The 19,100-nt window shown below is 40.4% G+C and overlaps 2 protein-coding genes across 2 annotated transcripts; one reads left to right on the top strand and one right to left on the bottom strand.

The window, feature by feature from the left end:
- The first annotated feature begins 1,718 nt into the window (after nucleotides 1–1,718).
- znhit3 (zinc finger, HIT-type containing 3) lies at nucleotides 1,719–3,936 on the top strand. The gene is made up of 5 exons (XM_030068325.1): nucleotides 1,719–1,906; nucleotides 2,721–2,752; nucleotides 3,021–3,083; nucleotides 3,319–3,396; nucleotides 3,571–3,936. Exons 1-5 carry the CDS (start codon nucleotides 1,839–1,841, stop codon nucleotides 3,768–3,770), a joined length of 441 nt encoding a protein of 146 aa, XP_029924185.1. The 5' UTR covers nucleotides 1,719–1,838; the 3' UTR covers nucleotides 3,771–3,936.
- Nucleotides 3,937–4,013: 77 nt separating this feature from the next.
- On the bottom strand, nucleotides 4,014–18,764 carry myo19 (myosin XIX). Its single transcript, XM_030068324.1, has 24 exons — nucleotides 18,464–18,764; nucleotides 15,961–16,099; nucleotides 13,904–14,052; nucleotides 13,657–13,770; nucleotides 13,219–13,351; nucleotides 13,065–13,134; nucleotides 12,851–12,953; nucleotides 12,529–12,625; nucleotides 12,085–12,161; nucleotides 11,893–11,980; nucleotides 11,051–11,216; nucleotides 10,709–10,782; nucleotides 10,208–10,329; nucleotides 9,747–9,860; nucleotides 9,475–9,651; nucleotides 9,251–9,388; nucleotides 9,014–9,121; nucleotides 8,792–8,862; nucleotides 8,621–8,700; nucleotides 7,622–7,782; nucleotides 7,240–7,369; nucleotides 6,309–6,394; nucleotides 5,730–6,053; nucleotides 4,014–5,628 (listed from the first exon to the last, which is right to left on the bottom strand). The coding sequence occupies exons 1-24, from the start codon at nucleotides 18,548–18,550 to the stop codon at nucleotides 5,512–5,514; spliced, it is 2,925 nt and encodes a 974-aa protein (XP_029924184.1). The 5' UTR covers nucleotides 18,551–18,764; the 3' UTR covers nucleotides 4,014–5,511.
- Between the last annotated feature and the right edge of the window lie 336 nt (nucleotides 18,765–19,100).

The following is a 19,100-nucleotide window of genomic DNA, read 5'->3' on the forward strand; positions in this document are numbered from 1 at the left end:
CATCGTGTTCTATTCTTTTTTTAATTGAAGTGTGAAATCAAATGGAAAGAGTGCAGTGCTTTTAAAATAAAAAAAAAAAAAAAACATTGCAATTCTGTGCGTGTTGGTGCCTTGTCATGCTGATACTGAAAACTGATACAGAATCGTAAAGTTGTTTTTTTCATACCCCTGCAACTTAAATCCCAGCAGGCCAATAACACCACTCTTGGAAAAAGGTGAAAAGTCAGTTGTACTTGACCTTCTAGTCAGGTGGAACAAATAAGGTCTGTGAAAATAATGAAGTTGAGTCAGGATTTGCAGTTGTAAACTCTTGGGATTGTCATTCTGCAGCACTACTGTACTGGCAAAATTAGGCTCCAGTACCGCTTCCACACTTGCAAAGCACATTCATTTGCATTATAAAAATTCCGACCTGATAAACCAGACTTTGCATGGCTGCAGCTGGAGTTTACCACCTGTGTATCTTTGTCAACCATTGGGTGCATGTTTCTGTGGTTAAACTTGGACAATGACAAATTTGCCAGTTAAACAAGGGCTAACCAAATTAGAAAGTGCCACATGGTGTGACTCAGGCCAGGGTGGAGGAAAACTTTCCATATAAACAGTATATATAGGTGGGATCTGTGAAGCCAAATAAAAACTGTGCATGTGGTACATTAAAATGTCTATCAATTTTTGCCAGAAGCCATATATACACAATTGAATGGTTGCTTTATTTTAATAAATTCACTGTGATTTCCATACAGATTGTGGCTCATTGGATTTCCTAAAACTGACCGTGGCCAAAAGTGTCTCTGCCTGTTGTTGACCCAGTGAAAGGAGTGCTTTGACACCAGGAACATGCCCAGGCAACCAGTCCTGACATCGCTCTCTATTTCACACTCTGTCTCTGTAATCAGATCTGCTACTCTCTGGTTACAGCTGTGCAAGAATAGTTTGTGTTGAGCTATGTAGGTCAATGGTGTGTGTGTGTGTTCAATATATAGTCATTTGTGTGGGTGATAAATCTATTATACTGTATTTCAATTCAATAAAGATAATATTGTTAACTAAGCTCCTTCTGACTGGTTATTATATTTATGCTGTTTATTAGACAAGCAGATAATAATTTTGATTACAAGACGTTTGGTTCTGTTAGGTATCCTACATTAGAACAAATTCTACTTTGTATTCAATATCTACTCATCCTATTTTGCCATAATCAGTTACTTGAGCCTCCTCTGTTTCTTTCCTTGTCTTGTGTTTCCTTGCTCTGAGAGGGGGGAACATGTCTTCGTTGTTCCTAATAGATGACATGCACACTCAGGCATCACAGCCGGCACAGGAAACCTCCCCAAAACGTCCACCAGGGATATGCTCGTCTAGCCTGGGATGTGACATTGAACTGCTTTATCATTTGTGGTGGCATGGGCAACTAGGTTTACTTTAATGGTACACATTTTGACAACAAGCCATCCAAAATGAGGTTCCCAAGGTCGTCTTTTACCGAACCATGAGATAAACACCAGTAAGCAACATCTCACCACCACCACCACTCTTAATCATGTGGACACTAACAGGAGTTGGCAGCTCTAAGTTGTGAAAGGTAGGTTTTTGCACAAAATGCAAACCAAATGCTTTTACAAATCCTCTAATACATGACTAAACTTCGCTGCCTGGTTTGGAAAAGTGAAGAAAAGACGCTATTAAAACTGTGAGATTACATGCTTTTATTTTGAAGGTTGATCTCCCCCACCGGGGAAGTTGCTGGTTGTTCCTGCCTTCTGTACAGAGGACTACTCGCTACCCGCTAAAGCAAATTAACAAACCTATTAGTGTAGTTTTATCGACCTGTCAAGATGCAGATTTGCAGTGTTTGTAGCGAGCAGACAACAAAATACAGATGTCCGGCCTGCAAAATAAGATAGTAAGTAAAGTTAAAGCTAACTTGACGTGACATAGACCTGTGAAGCTAGCTAACGTACTAACAGACAAGGATTGCTATTGACCAAAACAAGCCAAGAGCCACAGTTTACATTGTTTTAGAAATGAAGTGTGTTTAAAATACTAACGCAGAGCTTGTTGTGCTGCTGTGGTGGAGCATGAAAGGCAGAGAGGATGTGATATTCAATGTAAATTAGCTAAAGTTAGAGGAAGACTAGCGATAACCACCTACCGGGCGCTACGGCACAGCAGTACAGTACAGTGGTAACGTTATCTGCTCATTAAAAACCGTATGGTTCCCAGGAGCTTAAATTAAGAGCATGCTTGAAACGTGAGAGTAAAAATAGAGAAGGGCACGGACATATTTACAGGTCATGCTCCAGAAGTTAGTCCATGTCAATGCTAACACGTGTTGCCTCTACTGCGTGGACTTGGCGTCACGTTACGGCAACTCGCACAGGCAAAACACTGTGTACTACAGCACAATCCAATATGTTAGAGTACCACACTGTTTGTGTGCCAAGGACTTTTGGTTTTTATTTTACTGTTTATGTTTGGCTTTAGTCTCATTTGACCCAATATAAAGTGAATGTCCTCTTTTGTTGTTTGATGATGTGATGTTAAAGTAGGCTTGGAGCTGTTTATCTCTGTATGTGCCACTGCAGAAAGAAAAATTAAAAACGCAGATGGTAGTTCAACACTATTTGTGAAGTCTTAGCAAAGTTGCCTTAAAATGTCAGAGTATCTTTTGATCTCAAAGATAAATAAACTTAACCTCATTGTTTTTCCCCTTGCAGTTGCTCAGTAAGCTGTTACAAGACACATAAAGGTGAATAAACTTGATTCAGAAGTAACTAAGAGCCAGCTGCAGTCGTAATTGCTTTGTAAAGAATTCTAACTTTTGTCTTAATGTGCTATTAACATGATTATTAATATTAGTACTATTGTTCATGATAAAAGCATGGATAATCAAACTATGAATCAGAAGAAATTGTTTCAGTTGTCTTCAGTTAGAAAGGCAGTTTTAGTCGTAAGAGCAAGCAATGAGCTTCACTACTTAATTAAAAAAAATAAAATAAATAAAAATCTGTCCACAGATACTTGCCTACCTGTCAAGGAGCCAGCACCTATTGCCGAGGATAAGGCTACATCGTCCACTGGTATGATATTATAACCATTTGTATTATTTATAACTACAGTACCTAGTTATTACCAGTTTTCTGTCCACATCAGTCAAATTTTGTCAATATTTAGTTTGTGTATTAATTAAGTTTGACCATCCTTGTAGTTGATCACGTTATAGCAAAGTTAATGGCAAACACTGAGTAAAACATGGAGTGGCTTCACCTTAAATACTTGCTGTATGTGTGACATTATAATTTATTCTCTCTGCAGAGCCATGGAGTGTTGAAGATCTCCTGCATGAAGATGATCATATAGACAAAGTGCCAATGGAGAAGCTCCAACTGTTAGGTATAATTCAAGCATTATATTTTGTCTATTAACCCTTCAGTCTTTCTTTATTAAACTGTTGGCAGCTTCATTGCATAGCCATCTTTTATTTCACATTTAAAATGACTATTCAAGTAAAATAAGCTTTAAAAAGTCAGTTATGTAATTCCTGCTTTCTCTGTTTTGCCTCTGCAGGGCAGTCAGAGGAGCTGAGAGATCTGCTGTGTAACCCCCATCTCAGACAGTTACTATGGTCCATTGACAGTGCTGACAGCAAAGACGCTGTGATGAAGGCTGCCATGCAGGAGCCTCTGTTCATCGAGTTTTCAGATCAGTGTTTAAAAATAGTAGAAACTGAGAAAGGACAAATGGAAAACTGTGCTAGCACTGATTAAACTATTGATTACTTTTTTTTTTTAAACTGTGCAATAACTCTTTGTAAGATGTCCTGTATTATGTCAGGCTTGTTGTATATTTACTTTGTTGCTATGGTTTCTATTGATCTAACTTCCTGTTTTCAGCCTTTATCATGTTTTGTTTTCAAATAAATGGTGAAACCTTTTCAAATTGTTTATATTCCCCACAGCCACATGGCTTTTCAGTGTGCTTACAGAACAAAAACACCGAAAACACAAGAGTTGTGTAGCTTCAGACATTTTATATTAAACTGACAATCAAATATTTATTCCAACATAAAGATAATACAAACATCATTGTGCACTGATCTCTTGGTAGAGCTGACATAATACATGAAATACATTTGGTGTGTACAGTTTGAGAAGTATATACTGATAAAATCAGAGGTTTGAAAAGTAGTCAGCTCAAGCTAAATGTAGATGGTTGTAAAAAGGAAAAGTGTAGTGGAAATATTCAATAAGTAAACAAGCATATGCTTGCAATCAGCAGTTGTCGCATCCTAAAGTAATGAACTTGATCAAAATCTAGAGACATCAGCACAAGTCTAAGAGGTGCATCCTTTATTGCACTGTTTGATTCAAAGTAAAACTCATTGTGGAAAGATGAAAATTTCAATATTAATAAAACTTGGTCCCTGCACAAATGTGTCAGTTAAAAAACAAAGTTGGTGTTCTCCCATCTGAAACACTGTAGTGTAATGAGGTTTTTACATATTATACAGTACTTAGATTGCTTTGAACTGCAGTTGATAAAATGCTTGAGGTGATCAGTATTCTCTGCAACATCCAGTTATAAGAGCAGGAATTGGATTAATCAAAAACACATTTTCCCTGATGTGCATTTTACAAACGTCCTTTATCAAACACACAGCACACCAATGTGTCTGTGCTTTTACTGTGATGGTTCTTTCTTTACATAAGCTTGAACAGACCATTTCTCTGCAGTCTTGGTACTTAACATGTGCAACATGCATAATTTCTTTTTAACTGGGAATCACATTGGAAATAAATGCTTTAAATTTTTCTTTGGCCTATCTTCTGCATTCATATGTGCATCTTAATGAATATTTTAACATGTATTTCCAGCAAGAAAGAAGTCAACCAAATCACCCATAAATAAATAAATACACCAAAACTCTACTGTGAGTTAAATCTAAAGAAACTTAAAGAGAGGCACTTGTCTCAGTACAAATACTTTCAACAACCATCAAGTGTTCCAAAAGGCAGCAACTAGACGAACATGTGTTGTCTAATGCTTTTAAAAGTGCGAGTATTGTCCCATGTGAAGGGGCCTGTTCACCACAAAGAGATGAGGCCTTGGTTTTAGGTAACGGTTCTGTTGTGTAACTATCCAGCACATTTCTTCTAGGACCAATTATTATGCTGAGAAGTGTAGATGGAGTTCAACCAAGGGGACTGAAAATTGTCAGCCACATTGTTTCACTCTAAAGCCATATGATGAGATGGTAGCTCAACTGACACATAACACAGCATAACAAGATAGATCTTTGGTTTTCTTAGCAGGTTCACTTGAGCGGTCACCAACTTAAACACTGAGTTAGACACAAAAAAGTTTGCAAAGTAGCACGTGAAATCTGATTGTTCCCTCTGTTTAAAATTGTGGTTGAGCAGCTGTTCTGTTTGTTCCACTGTAAAGGCAGCTATATGCTGAACTTGCCTATCTTTTACCATGAAGTCAGCCCTTAATGTTATATTAAAATTACAAGGTTTTCTCCAGCAGGATTTGGTTGAATCCTGTCACTCCGTTGCTCACCACGTTTGGTTGCCTGTCAGCATAGAGAAGTGGAGATCGCTGATAGTGCAGCTTCACAGATCCCTGAGAGGAGAAAAGAAAAGAAAGACACACATATATTACCTGGTTCACATTATGGGTGACACCGGCCTTGCTTTTCACTAAGTGTCTGTGGATGTTCTCACCCTGGGTTTAGCCCTTATTGAGGCCAGACCCTGTTTGTACTGGTTTGTCTCCACCTTGTATTCCCCTTTCCTGGACGGCACGTTGACGGAGGCAATCACAGACATCATCTTCTGGAAGCCGGTGGCTGTCAGCGACACGGTGATGGACGGTGCTGAGGCCAGAGCCAGGCCCATGGGCCACCCTCGTACCGTCACAGGCTCTGGGATGGTTGAGAGCTGCACCGAACCCCGCTCTCTGACGACAGGGTTCACCACCGGCACATTCTCTCCTACAAGGTGCTTGGCATCATCTAGTTCTGCCTCAGCCAGGGAATTCATTACCTTCTGCCAGAAGAACAGCAAAATATTCAGACATTCACAGAACTTTACAAGAATTAGCTAGAAAATATTGTATGTAAGTATGATTTGAAGTATGAGACCATGGATGAGATTAAAATAAAATCTACACCCATCTTCACATCATAATCATGCCATTTGCACAACAAATTGTACTGTCACAATTTTGCATCATAAAGTTTTCATACTCAGACTTTTTTCACAACTCTGCATGTGTTGTGATGTCTTCTTTCCATTTCTCACCTTCCACTTCCTCCAGGAAGTCTGGATGACAGCCGCTGCCCTGTGCCATCTGTGGACCTGCCTCCTGACCAGCCATGACCGCCCCGCTGCAGGGAGCACAAAGCATATTCAACCTTCAGCATCTGACTGACACAAATGAAACCATTCTTGTACTGCAAATGCAATCTGTGTTCCAACTGGTACCACTGTAGAGATTAATAATGTGTTATCAGGGACAGAGACTACCATCCAGAAAACTGTCAAAAGAACAAGTTTGGTAAAAAAAAAACTGCACTGTACTGGCTCAACTCACTTCTATTTGACTCTACTTGCTTTACTTTTATGGATTTCATTTCCCACTGCAGATGGTACCCCCTCAAAGCTCTGCCTGTCACTTGTGGGCATATTGAAATGGCTGCTTCACAAGAACAATATCAGTGTAACTAAGAGACTCCCAGAAAAAATCATTTTTTTATGTGGATAGATTATCAGCCACAATCCAAACTTATTGAGTATCAAAGTTTTGTTGGCATTTCCAGGTTGCACATAAAGTGTCAAGATTGACAGGCTACAGCCTGGACAACAGCACCACACCTTTGCCACACATGGATCCTACTTAACCTCCTTTGCAGGTCATGGATGACCAGTGAAGGTCATCTGGCACGCGCAATACTGTGTGTGAAGCACTGTGTATGCTGTGGCAAAAACTTAGAGAGAACATCTCTTATTAACTTTTGATGAGATAAACTTATAATCTCTGAAAGACTGTTGCTTCCATTGAGATAAGTTACCCTGAGACAGTGTGTGCGTGTCCCCAGGCTCCACCAGCTGGCGCCTGCTGGCCAGACAGTCAGGTCACAGCGAGCAGACACAGTGGAAGCAAGGCCACTGACCTCTACTGTTTACACTGAGCTCACTCAGCAGCACAAGGCCACGGTGTTAAGAGCTTTACCTGCTTGGATCAAGGTGGCGGCCCGTCGCTGGGCGTGGCGTCTGCAGCGCTGGTACCTTCGCCAACAGCACTGAATGGAGAAGGCCTTCTGGGACAGGACCTTCTTTCTCTGATCCTCTAATAATTCTAGCTGTGGTGGCACAGATCTGATGGATTAGCGTACAGCTCAAACTTGCTCGACATTTGCAATTAGCAACAGTTTAACAATTACAACAACACCTTCTAAGTATTAGATGATTAGATTTAGAAGAAAAAGGTAAACACAACTGAACTATAAGCTGTTATAGATTGGCATTAAAGAGCAAATCTGAAAATGATTTCCCAGACACCCACTTGTTGAAAGATGTGTGAGAATGTGTCTGTGTGAATATAAATGACTGACCATGGACTGGGTCAGAAAAACTTTGGTCCTTCCACAGTGCACCAATGTGCTGTGTGTTTCACTGTCACGTTGGCATGCGGGGTCAAGAACCTGGCTTTGTAACACCACTCTGAGAAGCTTATCCACCGCTGGTCTGAGACTGTCCTTGTCAGTATCCAAATCTGAGACAGGGGTGCAACCAGGAATTAGTCAGGGCTGAAACAGTCATTTTAAGAACTATTGACACACTTAAATTTGACAGTGGAGTCATTTTTGCCACACAGAACATGTTTGGCTGCAAATGTGAGCTGGTTATTTAACAAACAAACAGAGGTTAGGTGCAAAGCCTCAGGCGGGTAAAAATGTAACACAGACACAGCTACCACAGAAAACTGTTGTGGAACTGATTGCTTTTTGACCATGTGATTGCGATGTAATTGCTATGAAATTTAAGGTGAAAGCTAACATTTAATCTTCCAAACCTGACAGCATGCAGGAGTAAATCAAGGATTAACAGAGCTGAGATGCAAAAGCTGTACCGCAGCATTTGGCAGTGTGAGCAGGTAAGTGAGCAGGTTCCTTGAATGTTAACACAAGAAGCAGGGCAACCATGAATCATGACAAACATCAAAGCTCAAGGCTGACAGGAATCAAGTATGAGTAGAACAATGTAACAACTGCCATTAAACAACATGCTAAGCAGGCACTGATGACCAGAAATGCATGCATTTACCTGAAAAGTTTTAAAGGAGTTGCAAAGTTTTGTTAGAAAAGTCCTGTTTCTATGTACCAAATTGGAAAAGTCCCAAGGAGAGTACAGGATAGAGGATCAAATCTAGTGAGAAGACTAGTGAAGGAAAAAGAGAATAAACCAGCAGACCTAAAGAGAGGAGATAAAATCACTTTCTCGTCAAATGTGTGAACATGCTAAAATTAACATCAAATTGCCCCTCAGGGACATTAAAGACTTCAATCAATCAATCAGTCAATCAAATGCATTAAGCCACAAGCTGTACTCACCACCAGTATGAACCACTGTCTTGAAGGCTGAAGATTTAGAAATCAGTCCATATCGCTGTATGAAGCTTTTGAAAGGAATTCTACACAACAGAAGAGAAATCGCAAGTCATCCAGAATCCAAAGTAATTAAGCAATGATGATGAGATTGAAGCAAAGACAGAAATGTGTTACCTTATTGGAAAGCCTGCAGCACTAATGTGTATGGTCTCAACAATCCCACAGGCCTTCAATTGTATAATCACCTGACAACAGATGGTAAAGATCCTTGTTAAAAGATTTTTTTCTTATTTTTTAGTGTGTCATCTACACCAACACGTACTCCTGAAAAGACAGCGGTGGTAACGGTAAGTCATTTACAGTCACCCCACCAGATACCACAACAGAGGAAGCTACCTCCTCCTTTTGGAAGGTCAGTGGTTTGCAGTCTGGGTTAGGTTTGATGCAGCGGGTGTAGTGGGGAGTTGTGGTGTGGAGGATCTTCATCAGGCTCTCCAGAGAGTTCTACAGTCAAATATGAACATCATCAGTGCCATGACAATAACAGTGGTGACTAAATCCTCCCAGGAGGAGCACTAGGAGCCCTAACAACCTATCATAAACCTGGTGATAACTGGTGTAGCCGCCTCCCACCTTGAACTTTGAGACCACAGTGACTTTGCTGAGCCCCTTGCTCTTTGCGTTCTCAGTGTCCTTGTCAGCGAAGATCTGGTGAAGCAGAGGGTTTTCTGACTTCTGCAGCAGAGCTATGAGCTCTCGTGGCACAGGATCCTACAGCAGCAAATCCATTAAATACAGATGGATCGATTGTCAACTTGTCTTGCCATAATTTAATAGCTTTTGATTTTCTTGCATACCTTGTTTTTCTCCATCATGCCGTCTATCTGGTAGTTGACTTTGCCAGCGTAATGGGCCACAGTGAAATGTGCCTCCTGGCTGTACTTATCCCAGCTTATGTTTGCATTATCACAGAGCTCCTTCTCCAGACGACCCCTGAACTTCTTGGCATCTGAGACTCGATTAAGACGACATTCCTGGGTGGGCCAAGTAAGACGTTGCACAAAATCTGTTCACTATAAATCAATAAACCAATAAATCAATAAATGAGTCGTGAACATGACCAGCATACCTCATTAAGAAGAGAGAAGATGCTGGTAGGGCTTCCCTCTATCAAATCCAGACAGTTCTGGTTGTCCTGGTATTTAACAAAGGACCACTCCAACCCCTCCGACACATATTCCTCCTGTGAGGAGAAAATATGCAAAAAATATTGAAGCAGGCCATCCTAAGTGTTGGCACATTCGAGGCAAAATCTGTTCATCCAGCTCAATAATACTAAATTAATTCCTGCACAATAGAGGTAAGGTAGTGAAGATTCGACTTCAATTTATAAACTAATCGAACAATGAAAACAATCCATATTAATCTAGGCCTCTCTTTCAGGTTCGGTTAGAACCTGAATAGTTTTCCATTGGCAGAGCTTTTAAAGACTGAGAAAAAGCTTCTCTCCTGGACATTGAGACCAAAAGGCGACTGCCATCACAGGAGGATGAAGTCTCTGTTTGGTAATGGCAAACTGATAAAGCCTACCTGCTGAGCTCTGAGATAGTGAGCCACAAAGTGCTGCTGGAGTTTCTCATTGGCATAGTTAATGCATAGCTGCTCCAGGTTATTGACTGGAAAGCACTCAAACCCGTACACATCCAGCAGTCCTGCAGACCACAGAAAGTGAAGTTTCACAGTCATCCAGGTCATGGTTATCCAAGGAGAGGTGAATCAAGGGCAACTGGACTTGTTTGTAGATTCTTGAGGACATTTTGCTTCTCATCCAAAAAGCTTGGATGAGTACCAGGTATTTAACCTTTATGGGGTCGTTGTCCAGGTCATTAATACGGCTGGCTTGTTTGTGTTCCTCGCTGTTGTGATGACCACTTGATGAAAAGCGAAACGTCTTCAGGGATCTACACACAAGACCAGTTGCCCTTGATTCAGCTCTCTTTAGAGTACAGAAAGGTCAGGGTGAGCTTTAACAAAAAGGTTCAAGCTCATATGTATGTATGTATTGAACACAGAAGATGAAAACTGTTGTACCTATGAAGTTGCACCAAATGGAGTTGTCTGCACATATGCTGTTGTTAATGAATGTAACCAGCCATTCAAACAATCTGTTAAAAAAAAAAAAAAAAACATAACTTAGTTACCACAAAAGGTATACACCCAATAATTATAATTATTGAGTAAAACGACATGTCATCCAGACTGTGTACAGTATACAACAAAAGGTATGAGGTTTCACGTCACATCACAGACATACAGGAATGTTTGATGGCTGCAAGCCAAACACAAGCTCCTGCATGACTGGTGCTTCTCACACAATATTATTAGACAGACAAATTTCCATGTTCTGTTGGATAATCAAATCCTCATTCTTACTGGGCATAGATGAGCTTAGCCAGGCAGTCTCTCCTAACGCTGCACTCTGACTGGGAACAGGGCTTGAGGACACTCTGTTTCCCAGCCTTCAGTGTCCTCACTCTTAAACAGGCCAGGAGCTCATCCACGGGGACACCGAGCAGACCAGCAGCCCTCTGAAGAAAGTCTAACAAAGGCAAGAGTGAAAGGAAATTCATGTATGCATGACAACAGGGAGCAAATCATCATGCAATCTATTGTCTGATCCAGCACTTTAAAATATGGGAATGCTATCCAATCGATTGCCAACAAAGGGTAGAAAAGCATTTTATTGTCAAAGTGGAATGGATTCGCTCCACTGGCTTTATGTTCATTGTCCAAAATGACTTATTTACAATGTAATACAAAATGTTTACACAAAAAGCAATGCTTTATTTCTGTACAAAATTGGCAGCGCCTCTCAAAAAAGGAGGAAAAGAAGATGTCACCCAGACTTAATCTACTGAACAACATTTTTTAAATTAATGCTGGTATTTAAAAGTTCCCAGTTTGATCCCTGCCTCCTCCAGAGTGTGTCGCAGTGTCCTTGAGCAAGATACTGAACCCCTCACCACTCCTGATGGACAGCTAGGCACCTTGCATGGTAGCCTCTGCCATCAGCGTGTGAATGTGTGTGTGAGTGGGTGAATGTGAGGCAAACATTGTAAAGCGCTTTGAGTGGTCAGTAGACTAGAAAAGCGCTATAGAAATGCAGTCTGTTTACCGTTTAAAAGTTGACAGATGAGATTTAAAGTATTAAATGACTGGAATGAAAGTGATATTAAGAGTCATGTAATTATATAAGACAAAATCAAATCTGTTACCTTTAGATTGCTCCTCTATGTTACAAGGTTGTGATTCATCTGCTGAGGAGAAATTCACATTCCCAAACTGCAAAATCCCAGCTAATATCTGCAATACATTACACCAAAAAGAAATCAGATGCTATATTTATGAAGAAAGATAATTAATAAATGGTATTCAAAGATTTAAATGTATTCATAACGATACCTTACCTTAAATATTTGGCCCTGCTTCTCTGCATTAATGCCCAGGTGAACCATTGCCTCCAAAGTCTCCTGAAAACAGTCCTCTGCAAAACATAAAAAATGAAGACCAAAGTCATCAACATCAGTGTCTAGAAAAACCAGCACACATTTATAATTGCTCATGTTTACTCCGGTGGTTTGCATGTGTTCTTTATTAAACTGACTGTTTTATTCCATGTAGTTTTTTCAGTTATTTATTTATTCATTCATTCAGTTCTAATTTGTTACCCTCACTCTTTCTAACTTGTCTTCCTTCTCTAAGCAAAGACACTTATGTATGTAAATGTACAGCTATATGCATTTTTCTAAAGTTTTATGTTAGATGCACATAAGGCAGTATATGCTTTAAAGATGCACTGTAACTGGCATAAAAAAGGTGAATAAAAAAACTAAATACAAATCAAGACCAACCCTCCAGTGTTTTTTCAGCGTTTGGAAGCCAGACAAACTGTTGGTCCTTTGGCATCCTCCACTCTTTTCTCTGCTCATCTGTGGCCCCTTTCATCATCTGAAACACAGTCAGCTTTCAGCATCCACCTCTTCAAGTGCATAAATGACAAACTCCAAAACCATAACTTAAAGCCCATTAACATCCCATTACAAATGGCAATAACTTCCAGAATCAAAGCACCCACACTGCACAAGAAAGCATCTGAAATCAGTGCTTGCACACACCAAAACCGTTAAGATCGTAGGATTACACGTGAGATTTAATGCACATCGTTGAACTCACCTGATAAAAGATGTGGAAGTTTCTTTCTTTGGCCGGTTGACAGGCCACCCTGGTCTTCTCCAGCAAATACGTTTGCACTGACGCCCCCACCAACAGCTGGGACCTTCATGATGAACAATGTGTTAGACAGAACAAACAGATCCTATCATATAGCTCCTCTCTGGAAAAGTGATCTCATGACACCAAAAAGCGCAAATGGCTCGATCACAGGTACCTGTCGAGCTGAAGCTGGATGTACTTTCCGAAGCGACTGCTGTTGTTGTTCCGTAGCGTACAGGCATTTCCTACATGACAGTTACAGCTTTGACTGAGTGATTTGTCCACAGCAACAATATTCATGTCAGCCAGAAACCCGGGACAAGTCTCACCGAAAGCCTCCATGATGGGGTTGGAGTCCAGCACCCTCCTCTCTATCCTGTCCACCGTGTCCTGACTCTTCACCACGGAGGAGGAGGCGGCCACAGTGGCGTAGTATTTCATCAGGCAACGGGACGTCCATGTCTAGCAACAAAAGATACTCAATCAGAGTCAGAGATCACCAAGAATTAGAGCTTGGCTTGGCAGAATAGATAATAGATGCTCCTCTGGTGACATGTAGGCCCTCGCTTCCCAAAGGGGCAAAAAATGAGCTAACCATCTGCATTTTAGACTCTTGGTATTCTTTACAGACGTTTTGTGACTCTAAGAGACTTGACCACCAGCATTTGAATTTGTGAATATGAACTGGTGACACTGACAGCAACAGGTCAAATTTCGTATTCCTGTATAAGACAGTTTGCATGACCATAACACTGTCGTTGACTTACCTTTCCTGCACCGCTCTCACCGCTGACCACCAACGACTGGTTCACAGGCTCCATCTGGCCCTGCAAATTCCTGTAGGCCTCCTCTGCCACAATAAAGATATGTGGTTTGAACTCCTGTTGACAGCAACATCAGACATGTTAAATGTAATGCCACCCCTCCTCCATTAGAACATGGAACATAATAAGTCAGTTTGATAACACGGCGAGAGCAGTGTAAACAGGAGCTGTGTGTGAAGCTGTAAAATACCTGGGGCTGAGGAGCACAGTGATACTCCTTCATCACATCCAGAGAGTAGAGGTCTGGGATGGGCTGGAAGGGGTTGAGAGCCACCAAGGTGCATCCTGCATGGGTGTAAAACACCTTCATACTGTACCTGGCCTGAAGGCATTTCAGCACTAGCAGGAGAAAAAAGGGGAAATATTCATTAGTATTAGACACAGACAAGCCCCTCAAGGAATTGTTAAAACTCTGGCTATGGCTTTGAACATAACATTATCCAAACAATATGAAATGTACAATAATCAGTTCTATACCCAAGGCAGATTGCTCTGTGGAAAAAAAAATCCAGCTGCCAAACTGTGGTATTACTCTGACCTCTGCTGTTACTAACCTGTACTGTTGTGTTTTGTTTGATGGCATTTTATATTGGGATGACAGTTTTTAACCAATATTTAACAGAATTTACCCAATTTCGCCTCAGGGATCAATACAGCATTTCTGACTCTAACAACATAGCAGATGACCAACAAAGCTTCACTGAGACATATGGCTGCATTTATGATATCAATACTGCAATTCTAGATTAATGGGAAAGGGACTTAAAATGCATGTAAGCTTGTCTAAGCTTTTGGCTACATAGATAGAAATGTATGACATGAGAGTCCATTTAAAAGGCCCTTCTGTCTATACAAGAGAATGTGTGATGTTATAGTAAAAGTCAATGCCTGCCTTACTGAGAGGTGCCTTGCTCAAAACATGGTGTATTATCAGTTTTATTTTAAAAGGTTTCAACAATCTTACTGCAACCTAAGTTGCAGGGGGACTGCACTTTATCTCCAGTCACAGAGAGAGCTGCAAATGAATTGTATTGTTTTTATATGGTACAAACAATAGAGTGGAAATGAACACTGACAAAACAAAATGTACATTAAAGAAACATTTCAGCTCACTAATCATGCTCCATGTTTGTCATGGGGCTCTGTGATATTTGAGATGTGTAATGAATGCATGTGCCCCCTGCAATTATCACCAATTTGGGGAAGCATGTGTCTGTGGACTATATTGCCAAACAAAGCTAACAATGCCCTTGCTTCTGCCAATTGAGTGTTTAATGATTCACATCATTGTGCATGCTGCAGATGAAGGCACAGCAATTATTCATGCATTAACGCTGTGTTTATTGTTCCTGCAGATTTTATCTTGATGTGGGTAAATACAGAGCAAATGCTGCAATTCAAGGTGACATGAGGTGGAAAACATGGCTGTGTACCTGTAGTCACAAAGTTTATGCAACAGGTCAACCAGGCGTCTTTGTGAAATCTGTATTTATATTGGGCTCCAACAGTGAAGAAGAAATTTATACGCAATTCTAAATCAATTATTTAGCACCAATAATGGGCCCCATTTATCTGCTAGACAGAGTTATTAATAATTCCTGTCACAAAGACGTTCAAAAGGCACTCTACCAAAGTGCTGAAAATCTGCGGGTGTCATCTTCTCTGTGATTACATTTGGATGTACTTTTGACTTTGCACCCCCTTTTCTGCAGCTCTCTGTCTGTCTCTCTGTCTCTCTCTGTTTCTGTGCCACTCTGAGCTCTCACTAACACCCTGATTCATACGATGGTAAACTCTCCTTTGGCTCAAGACAGATTATGACTCACACCGTTTGGAAGTGTTGCAGCCTACAAAAGAAGTAAGAGGTTTTAACAACATTTCTGACAGGGGATAAGTGAGGGAGAGATGTCTCTGTGTAACAGCGCTGTCCATCACTGTTCTCACGATTTCACACTTTCTGCTTAGGAATAACAAGAGGTGGTCTTATTTCCCAGGTTATGAACAAGCCTTAGTTAACTATCACTGCAACCAGGACTACAACCACTAACAAAACAAAATTAGCAAACATGACTGAAATATATGTGGTTGAACAAAATATCCAAGTTTTGTTAACCAAAACTAGCAAAAATTCACAAGAGGTGAACTGACTTAAGTGTGCACTGCATCAGCAGGCACTACCACCAACCCCATGACACACCATGCTTTCAGAGCATATTGTGTCAAAGCTGCTCAGAGAGCTGCTATTACCTGTTGTTTGGGTCACTGGGTTGACTTTGGTAAGGTCATCGTAGGTGTGGAGCTGGTCCTCATCTATGAGGAAGGCCTGGATTTCTCCGTCCAGCGACTCGTTTAGAGACTGGTTCACTTTCTTACTGTTTCCTTTCACCTTCACAAAGGAAGTACAGAGCGAGTCAAACCCACAGAGAACAAGAACTTGAACAAGTATGAGTACAATAACAAACATGACACCCTGGGATGCAGAAGAATTTAACAATTTAAATACTGGAGTTGAATTTTAGGCATTTAACCTTGCACTGTAGTCCACTTACAATCAGCGCTAGAGTAGAAAAGCTTAAATTTTCTTCTTCATGGACAGAGAAGTGAGAGATAATGAAATGCTGGACAGGGACAAAAGGTAAAACATTTCATGGATCTTAAGTGTACATATTTTGTCAATATTGTATCAAAATAAAGATGAGTTTGGATGTTAAAAAGTCAAACATTATATGGGTTTATAAAAATCCTTCTAATAGTAGTTGGCCACGGAGCACCTGCAGACTCTTTTCATCACTTCAAATATTAGCTCTCAGCTTTGGGACAAGAGTTGCCCATAATCACAAACACTGATTAAACACAACATGTAAAAACCATTCATAAATCATGCATGTGAATTATACATTGTGCACCATACGATAAGATATACTTTATTGTCCCCTTAGGGAAATTTTTCTTGTTTGTATATCATGTTTTTAAAATTTGTGTGCTATGCTTATGGACACCAGGGTTTGTTTTCCAGGCCTAGATAAATTTTAAAAAAGCTTGTAGTCCTGGTGATGCACCACATTTTGGTTTCATAGCTTAAAAAGCATTCAAAACAGGTATATTGGATATATCTGATCAGATACTGCAGTCTTGGAGATTTGACTTTTTTCCTGAAAGATTTATTGGTCAGTGCGTCCTGTGCAATTGATCAAATCACTTAAACCAGGTCAAGGAAATCTATTTTATCCTGCCAAGCTAACGTGGCTTGCACCTGCAGCCCCAAGACTGTAAACAGTCTGAACTCGCAGAAGTAGTGCAGACAGGTCTAATCCTTCAGGTTATCCAGATATCCCTCATCACAGATTCTGCAGGGTGCTCCTCGGATCACCTCTCATTCGGACACAATGACACAGACGTTTGGTTTTAACTCAGCATGAACGATTGCTTTTCTTAAACAGCCAGAGCTGCTCTCTCAAACCAAACTGTACGCAAAAACCTGCCAGTTTAACTAATTCCATTTACTGCAGTTATAGCTTTTTCTGCACTATGTACTTTAGCATACTTAAGTATACTTTGGCTGAAGTACATAGATTCATTTTAAAAACACATCCATTACAGAGTACAAAGTCTATAGCGTCTCACACAAAGAACAGAAACTGGCCAAGTGTGAAGCAAATTACAATGAAGAGAGAAGTCTGTCTTGACTTTGTTTTTCAGAAATCAGAATCAGAAATACTTAATTGATCCCTGAGGGGTCAGTTGCAATTGTTCAGATTCTCAAGAGAAGAATTAAATTATAAGAAGCAGAAAAAAGAAGAAGAAAAAAGAAATATAAAAACATGCGCCTTGGAAATTAAAAATAAAAAAAAGGTATGTGCAATTTGTATAAATATATGCATTAATACTACTTGTGCATTAATCATGTCTAAATATGTGCATTAATCCTACAATAATATTATGACAATACAATTAATACAGAATTTCCATTTCTATTAAAATTCTATTCAATTAAAATAGTCTAGTTTAGTTTGCATTTTGTCCTAACTCTTGCACCAGAAAGTAACACAGAAAGTAACACTGTTTTTTAATAAAAATTAAAAAAAAAAAAAACGCTCTGTATTCAGTATCCATGGTATCCATAATGTTTTGAATCTAACAACTTATTAATTTTATTTAAATTTATATTATTAGATTTATTTAAAGATATTTGAACCTTTAATTTTACTTCTCCTAGTGAAATATCACAAAATAGCAGTACTTCCAGGTGATTATAGCAGGTTTTAGTAATATTTCCACTTCAGCCTGCTTACTGGAAGTACCTCGTAAATAAAACTTGACTTTTTTTTTAACAATCAGGAACCGCCAAAAAAAAGCCTTACGTACCGGTTCACCTGTAGGATAATACTGTGGCCAGGAGCAATGGGCGAGTAGTTATGATTTGATTTCAATAACCGCTGATTGGTGCGTCACACATGTGTGCTACAAATTAAACGAGCAGCCACTGAAGCAACAAGGTAACATTAAAATGCAACATTTACACTATGATGCGTATGGGGTGCGTGGCTCATTGATCATAGGTGTGAGTTTGTCGGGTATTTTCGGCTTTGAACGCGTCCCATACCGAGGGGTGGGAGCTGTCTGTTCAATAAAACTTCACTGCAAGTCTTCGCTAACTTCTAAATTTGGTTCAGCGAGACTTTTTTAACTTCAAAGTTCAGGTTAATGACTTGACACAGCGTCGGTCGGCACGACGCCGGCCTAAACTTACCTCTCTCCCTCCATGTTTATACTCCGCTCGGCTCTGCTCCTCCGCGGAAATCATGGATTTTGGTGTTAGCGACATTTTTTTCCTCATGGGACTCCCGTCTGCTCACATCTGCCACCAAAACTAAGGTGGGAAATCACGTCTTGCTTCTAAAAAAAAGACCGGTAGGTTGTAGTGTCAGTCCGCCGCCGTCGACCGCCACATTTTCCGATCCTGTCATAAATTCCACAAGGACAAATCTGACTTTAGCGTCCAGACTGCTGCCCGCTGCCCGCCTGCTTCCCTCCTCCCTCTCCAGAGCCTGACCACACATCCACCTCTTCCCGCCCTCTTCCTGCTCCTCAAACGCAGCACACCATTGGCTCAACACCACAGAGGGGAACTTTGCCCTCCGCTGAGACTTACAGGCACACTGGTTACACAGTTTGTGCAGGTGGAGAGAAGTGTTTTTATGAAACGTTAAATATGATCAGTGTTTGCTGAAATGTGCATGTATGATTAAAAAAAAAAAAAAAAAAAAAAAAAAATACTCTACTTGTATTGAATGGAAATATCACAGCCACGGTGTGCAAGTCCGTTGTGAGGGCACAGTCCGCCCGTGTGACTGAAGCGCGGATTCGCTCTGGTGCCTTCAGGTCAC

Source organism: Myripristis murdjan, chromosome 14 (genome assembly GCF_902150065.1).
Source record: "Myripristis murdjan chromosome 14, fMyrMur1.1, whole genome shotgun sequence".
Classification (NCBI taxonomy): Eukaryota; Metazoa; Chordata; class Actinopteri; order Holocentriformes; family Holocentridae; genus Myripristis; species Myripristis murdjan.